General features: G+C 54.5%; 1 protein-coding gene across 1 annotated transcript in view; it reads left to right on the top strand.

Annotated features, from left to right (window-relative positions):
- Positions 1–8,173, top strand: part of NCOR2 (nuclear receptor corepressor 2) — a gene marked incomplete at both ends in the record, with an annotated part of 30,657 nt that overhangs the window by 11,137 nt on the left and 11,347 nt on the right. The window contains 7 exons of the mRNA XM_010021802.1: positions 67–217; positions 3,740–3,892; positions 4,279–4,365; positions 4,803–5,080; positions 5,880–6,243; positions 7,638–7,865; positions 7,978–8,171. Of these exons, the coding sequence (XP_010020104.1) occupies positions 67–217; positions 3,740–3,892; positions 4,279–4,365; positions 4,803–5,080; positions 5,880–6,243; positions 7,638–7,865; positions 7,978–8,171 (1,455 nt within the window). The remainder of the gene's footprint in view (positions 1–66; positions 218–3,739; positions 3,893–4,278; positions 4,366–4,802; positions 5,081–5,879; positions 6,244–7,637; positions 7,866–7,977; positions 8,172–8,173) is intronic.

Raw genomic sequence — 8,173 nt, forward strand, 5'->3', positions numbered from 1 at the left:
CCCTGCGCGCGCGCTTGCTTAATTGCTTGTGACACTGTTAAATATGGATCTTGGTGGCTTTCCAAGGGCACCCCAGCAGAAGTGCTGTACAAAGGAACCATTACCAGGATAATCGGAGAAGACAGCCCCAGCAGAGCAGAGAAGGCAAGAGAGGATGCTGTGCCCAAAGGACATGTCATCTACGAAGGGAAGAAAGGCCACGTGCTGTCCTACGAGGGTAAGTCGTAATCCTCTGCCTTTTTAGGGCAGGCGCCAGGGGTTTGTGCCGCCGTGGCTGGGAGCTGGGAGCTATTTGAGGAAAGGCTGACAAAGTGCAACGTCCCAGCCTCGCGTCCTTGCTTCCAGCATCGTTTCTCTCCCTTCCCACCCTGCCTGCCTAAGGCCTGGCTGGGTTTCCTTCTGTCCTGTGTGCTTACCTTGCCTTGGAGGTGGCTTTGCTGATGGGCAGGGGTGTGATGTCTCTGGTTTTCACTGGGTTTGAGGACCAGGAGAGAGGAGAGGACCAGATGGACAGTATTGCCTTCATCCCTAGCACCTTCTGCAGGAGACTGCGAAAACAGTAGGAAACCATCCCCAACCTCTTGGGCCAAGGTGGGACTTAAGAACTTGCGAGTTGGAGGCAAGTCAGATAGTTTGGCATAAAGGTTTATTCAGACATCAGATTCTCACCTGCAACACCTTGGGCACAGCTTTCCCAGCATGGGGCTGCCCTGCAGGAATCCTCCTGGGCCTGGCAGGACTGTGTCACAGACAGAGTCACTTGTTACAGGCTGACTCTGCCCAGCCGAGGAGGAGAGTATGGCAAAGCAAACCCTGCAAGTGAGCCTGATGCTGGGCTGCTCTCAAAGGGCTCGGGAGAGACCTAAAAGCCGTGTTGCAGCTCTCAGCCCCACTGCACAGTAATGCGCTGCCTCAGTATATGCCGGCGGTGCCTGGCTGCGTTAGTGGTATCAGCAGCACTCACAGGCTGTTCCGCCTCCTCTGCGCCTGCTCATCTGATCACAGCACTGGCCATCAAAGCTGCTCCGTGTGTCCCAGTGGCTCCCATCAGAGATAAGCAGATGTTCCTCTCTAGTGAAGCTGGAAACAACTCCTTCGTGCTCGCCTTCCACTGTGTGCTGCGTTGAGCATCGCTGGCGTGGAGCCAGGCTCCTCACCCACAGCTGGGGTTGGGAAGAGCTGATTTACAGACACCACAGCCCCACATCCTCTTGGGATAGAATACTGGCATGTGCACGGGGATGGCTGTCCTCCCGTGTCACCTCTCAGTTGAATGTGGAGGTGACTAAGGAACAGATCCTAACCCCTGCTGTGCTCGCCTGCCTCAGCAGGTATCTCTGGTCAGTTGCTGTGCTGCCCTCTGCGTCCCTCCCCAGTATAGCTGCATCCCTCTCTGGGGCAGAGCATCCCTGTTAGGCCCTGTGGTTAGTCCTGCAGACAGAGGGTGTCCAGCAGAAGACCTTTTCCTCTTGCCCACAAGTGCAAGCAGCTGGTTTCATCACAGGCTCGTTGTTTCATCCAAGGCCAGAAGCAGAGAGTTCAGGTCAGACCACTGGGGACAGCTCACAAGCTTTGGCTGATGCCACTTCTGTGTGTGTGCCCTGGGACCACAGGGACCTTTTAGGACAGGGCTGTGCGCCGTGCCTCTCAGCCACCACGTGGAAACCAGCTTGTCCCATGCCTGCCCGCATTCACTGTCAACTCTAGCCCAGATAAGAAGTGTCACTGTGGAAGACTTGTGTCTGGGCGCCCTTTGGGACAGTTGGCAGGGCTCGGACCAGGGAGGACGCAGGAAGCATTTCAGGACTTGTTTGTGCAAGAAGCTATTTTAATCTCCTCTGCCTGCGCTTGGAGTCGAATGAGGTTGATCTCAGAAAGTGGTGCTATCAGGGAGAGACAGGGAAGGCTCCCAGCAGTGAGGACTCCCTGTGCCCAGAGCTGGAATCCCGCTCTGGGCAGACCAAACCCCCACTGCATGCACTTACCGGTGTCAGCCCAAGTCTCCTCATCTGCAGCCTGAGCCCATGGCATCTCATCCTACCTGCTGTGGACACACATGAGGAATTAATTCCTTCCTCTCCACGGGCAGCCTTTCACACACTTGACAGCGTTTATCACATCCTGAGTCATGTTGTGTGCTTCTGCCAGCCCTGCTGCCTCTCTCCTTCCCCCAAACACCAGCCCGGTGAGGAAGAGTTAAACAAAAATTAAATAAGAAAACTGAAATTGTTGGTGATTATGAATTTTGGCAAGCAGAAAAAAAATTGCAAATTCTTTAGTGTCATGAGGGTGCTTAAAATAAAAGAGCTGTAATGAGACGAGATCCTGTAGCATGTGCAAGCTGAATTGTGCTAGATTGGTTATTCTCATTCTGCATATGATTGCTGATGGCTTCTGCAAGGCAAGGGACGTGGGCTTGGAGTGATTTTCTTTCTGTTTAGTCTCTTCTCACTCGCACCCCCCCTGCTTCCCAGTGGTACAAAGGGTGCCGGGACTGCGTCCCCCTCTGCAGAAGGGCTGTTGGCAACAGATGTGCCTTGATGACAGGGTGCAGGCACATCACCCCGTGTCTGCCGCAGGGTGCTTGGCTGGTTCTCAGTGTCGCCCCCGGATTTCTCCCGTAGAATGAATCCAAAGTGAAGGCTCAGGGTCAGATCTCCCCAAACACTTTGTGGATTGAGTGGGTGCTGGCTGCGGGAACCAGTAGTGGGTGTGAAGTTGTAATAATCCTATTTTATTAATTACTGGTTTTGCCAAGGAGAACTTTTGTTCCCAGTTGTCCACAGTGGAATGAATATTTTTAACTTCCCCATTTTCTCTAATTGTATAACGACCTTCCCTGTGCACAGAGAGAATGATTGGGGCACTGGCAATCCTTGGCAGGGGCAATCTGGCCAGGGACAACGGGCAGAGGTGTTTATCTCTCCAAGCCAACATTCCCTCTCTGAGCTCATTACATAACCAGGAGGCATTCAGCTGGATCAGAAGCTGCTTAACTTCACAGCTTGCTGCACATGATGGATGCCTATGGCCCAGGGTGGGCGTGATGCTGCCTGGCACAGGCAGGGCTGTGCTTGGGAGAGGTGGGGGCTGTAGCTCATGACACTTGTCCACTGTTTGCAGAAGAATCTGCTCCAGGTTCAGACAAGGAGGTGGTCTTCATCACATGAGTGCTTGCTCCATCAGTCCTGCGTGGGACCTCTCACTTTCCCAGTTCTTTCGCGCGCTCACTGCTGTTTCAAAGGAATCATTCTCAGCCTTGCTTCTCCCTCCTTTTCCCTGATTTTCTCACCCAGGGAGTGTCTCAGCAAATGTTAAGGCTGGCCAAGATCCCAAACAGTAGGTGTCTAGCAAAAATCAAAACAAACAGGGGAAAAGCAAGATCCCCAGACCCACAGGCCCGAGTTCAGTGGAACCGCAGCTGCTCACACCAGCGCCGCGCTGGCTCCGGGCTGTCCTGCTGCTTCCCCACCGGGGATGGAGGGAGCAGGACACGACAGGGCGGATGCTCCTACCCACAAGGGAGGCACAGATCTGGAGCCTGAGACAGACAGGGAGGGGAGAAAACACCAGCTGAATTTCTTGGAAGCCAACCTCGTGTGATGTTTCTGGCGTTGCTGATGTGCTGGGATGGGATCGGACCTTCCAGCAACGTATGCAAGCAGCAGTTAACACCCTCCATTGGCTGGTGCTGACTTTCCATGCTCCTGATGGTGTGTCTTGGTGTTCTCTTCCCCAGGTGGAGTTGCTGCTTCTCAGTGTCCCAAAGAAGACAGCAGGAGCTCAGGAGCTTTGCATGAGACCACAGGAACCAAGCGGACCTACGATATGATGGAGGGGAGGATCAGCCGGGGCTTATCAGCCCGTGATACCTTATCTGCCAGCATTGAAGGTGGGTCTGGGTGAAACCTTTCACCCACGCTGTGTTACTGGTGACCCACAGAGACCCCATCATGCCTCTTGTGTACGTGATGCACTTTCTTATGCCCATGTTTTGGCAGTGGTTCGCTCGTACCTGGCAGCACATCCCAGCAGGACAGCATGTGACCAGCATGGGAAAACAAGGGACACAGACTGACCCGTTTGCCTTTGGTTCCTGCCCTGGCAAACCAGTTTCAGGAGTACAAAAAAAGGGAATCACGTTTTTTGAAAAGAGAAATAATTTAAAAAATGTGGATGGTTTTCCTTGTTGTCCCAAGAGTCCCTGCTAATACTGTCGTGTATTCATTGTCATGAACTCCTGTGTCAACCCAGCTTTCTCCTTTGGATCTGTTCTAGGGCTCATGGGTCGAGCAATCCCTCCAGACCGACACAGTCCCCATAACCTAAAGGAGCAGCATCACATGCGGGGCTCAATTACACAAGGTAAAGCCTGGAAGTAGATGGTCATGGCCAGAGGTAACGTTCGGAGGTATCACGTGAATGACATCTTGTTGTCAGGCTAGGGCAGGAGGGAACAAGGCTGGACCCATCAAGGTCCAGCTGCAGATCTCTGCACCCTCAGCTCAGGGATTCTCAGTCTTGCTCAGCTTCTACTAACCTAAGCTCTCACCAAAGTCAGGGGTGACTTACATGAAGACAGGCTGAAACTAGTGCAAAGTGGGTCTGGAAAGTGGTAGTAGATGTGAGGTGGTCCAGCTGCATTAGTGATATAGCTGCTCTGTGTGCTCAGTTGTGCTCCAGCTGCATTGGTGATGTAGCTGCTCTGTGTGCAACTCAGTCCCAGAGTTGCATGCATTATCTCAAGAGCCCCTTGAACTCTGAATCACCCTCTGCATCCATCATGTGCTTGGGGGTTGCAGGAATACCTCGGTCCTACGTGGAGGCTCATGAGGACTACCTCAGAAGAGAAGCCAAACAGCTCAAGAGGGAAAACACTCCACCGAGGGACTTATCTGATGCCTACAAGGTCAGGTCTCACGAGGGCCTTACACCTCTGAAAATGAAACCAGCCCATGAAGACCTGGTGGCCACAGTGAAAGAAGCAGGAAGATCAATCCATGAGATACCCCGGGAGGAGCTTAGGCGGACACCAGACATCTCTCTGACAAGACCTCTGAAGGAAGGCTCCATCACGCAGGTAAGGATGGGGCAAACAGCCGATGAGATTGGTCCTACTCAGGCTGCTGTCCTCATACAGACCCTGGGACCATTCCCAAGGTAAAAGAGAGGTGAGAGGGCTTTGGGTTGCAAAAACATCACTGGTCAGAATTGAGTCTCTGCTTGGTTACAGCTTGCTCTTCCCCATCTTTTGATGGGGTCCCTGCCAACCCAAACCATTCTATGATCTTTCCTAGCAGATAAATACAAAACCCAGGGAAGGGAGCTCAGCCCCCCCCCAGCTCATTAAGAATGCAGTGCTCTATCCACATGTGTACATGGAAGGGGATGCATTTGGCTCTTGTTTAAGGCCAGAGTCAACTCGTTGCCCTTGGCAGTTGTGACTCTGGGTGCACATAATCTTGGTCTCCTCCCTTTATGGGCAAGTGTCAACCCAGCAAGGCCACTAGTTAGGATGAAACATGGCATGCTGTCTCCTGTTGGGCTCCAAATATTTGGAGGGTTCCCATGGCACCTCGTAGTCCTACTTCATTTCGCACTGTGTGTAGGAGAGAGGCGTGATGGGCACAGCCAGCCTTCGGCACTGACTCATCGTCATCTTGTTGGAGCACACCGAGACATGCAGGATGGGCACTCCACCCTGCCCTGCGCCGTGTGGGGCTGTCCTCTCTGTGTCTCTCGCCATTTGACCGAGTAAACTTGGGTACTGACCCACTGAATGAGGAAGCACGAATTGCATTGAAACTTGGTGGGATGTGGCCGCTGGATCCCCTTCTGCTCTACATCTCTTTGATGTCTCCTCTTTCTTCTGTCCCCAGGGTACCCCACTGAAGTACGACAGCGGTTCCTCCTCCTCGAGTACCAAAAAGCACGACGTGCGGTCCATCATCGGCAGTCCCGGCAGGACTTTTCACTCTGTGCACTCACTGGATGTCATCCAAGACCCGAGGAATCTGGAGAGAGCTTACGAAGAGAGCCTGAAAAACAGGCCAAGCCCAGTGACAAACTCGGGTGGCTCCATTGCCAGAGGGGCTCCTGTGATTGTGCCTGAGCCAGGCAAGCCCCACCAAAGTGCCCTCTCCTATGAGGACCACCAGGCAGGGCACAGCACGGCATTTGGCAGCCACTTGCACAGGGTGTCCCCGGTGTCCACACGAGAGTCCACACCACGGCAGCATGAAGGTACTTGGCAAAGCCTTTATTTGATGCTGACATCTCTAGAAGGCGTGCGGGAGGTGGCTGCTGACCCCACCTGCTCGAGCTGATCCCAACCAGTGCCTGTCAGACCCGTTCTCCTCAGCACCCTGCTCCCACTCTTGCCCATGGCAATGGCTGATTCACGGCACTGGGGAGGCTGCCAGGGACAGCTGGGGCTCAGCTGCCTTCCAGGGAGGGCACCCCACGTCTGCACTGTGGTAACCAAAGGGACACTTGGATCGTGGCTGGTGAAGCTGGTGCTGTTTCAGGTGTTGACCCAGGGCACCCTTGTTTCTGCAGACAGGCAGTTAAGCCTTGGTGCATTGTGTGAGGGGATCTTCATACTTTTCAGAATCTGGTGTGTGTTTGCCTACCTTGTGTGTTTGTGCCTCATCCATCACGTTGGCACTGGAGTGCCTCATTTACAGGAACATCTAATCCCTTCTGAGCCGGTGGATCTGTGCAGTGCAGCTGGTCTTTGGGATCTGCTGTCTCCCTGCACCAGGCAGGGTCTGCTCATGCCCCTGGCATCAGTCATCTCCTGCCCCCAGAGCGGGGGCTCCTTGGAAGCAGTGTGTGTCTGGGCTGGGCTTGGCTTAGTGATCTGGTGAGACAAGCTCAGATCCAGAGCACAGAACCTCTTCTTGCTTCATGGCACGTTTGTGAGCAGGATCAGTGCTGAAGCCAGTCCCTAAAACATCTTGTCCCACCAAGCCTCCTAGCTACGGGTGACTGCTCTGGGGCTTTTTGCATCGCCTGCCTGCAAATCCTTGTCCTAACCCAGGAGTCTTGTGATTTGGGGGCGTGCAGCACAAGACATTGCAATCTGCTGAGAACCGAGGTGAGGACGTGCCTCCCCGGCAAGCAGTGAGAGATGGGGCTGTGCAGCGCAGAGCTCCTCCAAAACACATCCCCATCATTCATTGCTAGCTGGGCCACCTCCAGCTCTCCGTGGTTGGTGTGTCCAGTTGCTGCAGCCTCCGCTGTGTTCCTGGTTAGGTCAGTCATTTGGGGGGAAGCCTTCAGATGTTGGCAGATGTTGGTTCCCAGCTCTGCCCAGCAGTGTTGACCTCCTTGTGCCGAAGAGCACAGCAGCAAGGCTTCGCTGTCGGCTGCTTGTGCAGGCCAGGGTGAGCTCACAGACTGCCCAGCATGGATGCGTTGGGGTGGAGGGATGGTTTGGGATAGGCTTCTCTCCCTGGGTGCAGCTGGGGCTTGGTCTGCTTGGTGGCATAACAGGGCACGGTGGTGCAGGGAGGAGGGAAAGGTCCCTCAAGTTCAGCGAGGTCCCTGAGGGACACGCTTGGCTGCAGGCATCCCTCAGGGGCACGGCTTGGCCGCAGCAGTGTCTCTGAGTCATTTCCTTCTGCTCGCTGCAGGGAGCATCACTGCCGGGAAGCCGGTGTCCCAGGACAGAAAGATCACCCCCACATCAAGAGAGCTCAACAACTCCAAGTCTCCACATGCCCCTGTGGCTGACCACCACCACCCCATCTCCCCATACGAGCACCTGCTCCGTGGTGTGAGTGGGGTCGACCTGTACCGAGGACACATCCCACTGGCTTTTGACCCCGCCGCCATCCCGAGGGGAATCCAACTGGAAGCAGGTACCTTCAGTGGGGGCAAAGTCTGTTTGGAATTGGTTTTTTCCTTGTTATGCTCCAAAAGCCTGAGGTGTCTGGAGGAAGCCTTTTACATCCCCATCCTTTTCTCTCCCAGCTGCTGCCTACTACCTGCCGAGGCATCTGGCTCCGAGCCCCACGTACCCCCACCTCTACCCCCCGTACCTCATCCGGGGCTACCCGGACACGGCTGCCATGGAGAACCGACAGACCATCATCAATGACTACATCACGTCCCAGCAGATGCACCACAACGCTGCGGCCACGGCCATGGCGCAGCGGGCGGACAAGGC

The sequence above is a fragment of the Nestor notabilis genome, unplaced genomic scaffold, assembly GCF_000696875.1.
Source record: "Nestor notabilis isolate BGI_N333 unplaced genomic scaffold, ASM69687v1 scaffold8669, whole genome shotgun sequence".
Classification (NCBI taxonomy): Eukaryota; Metazoa; Chordata; class Aves; order Psittaciformes; family Psittacidae; genus Nestor; species Nestor notabilis.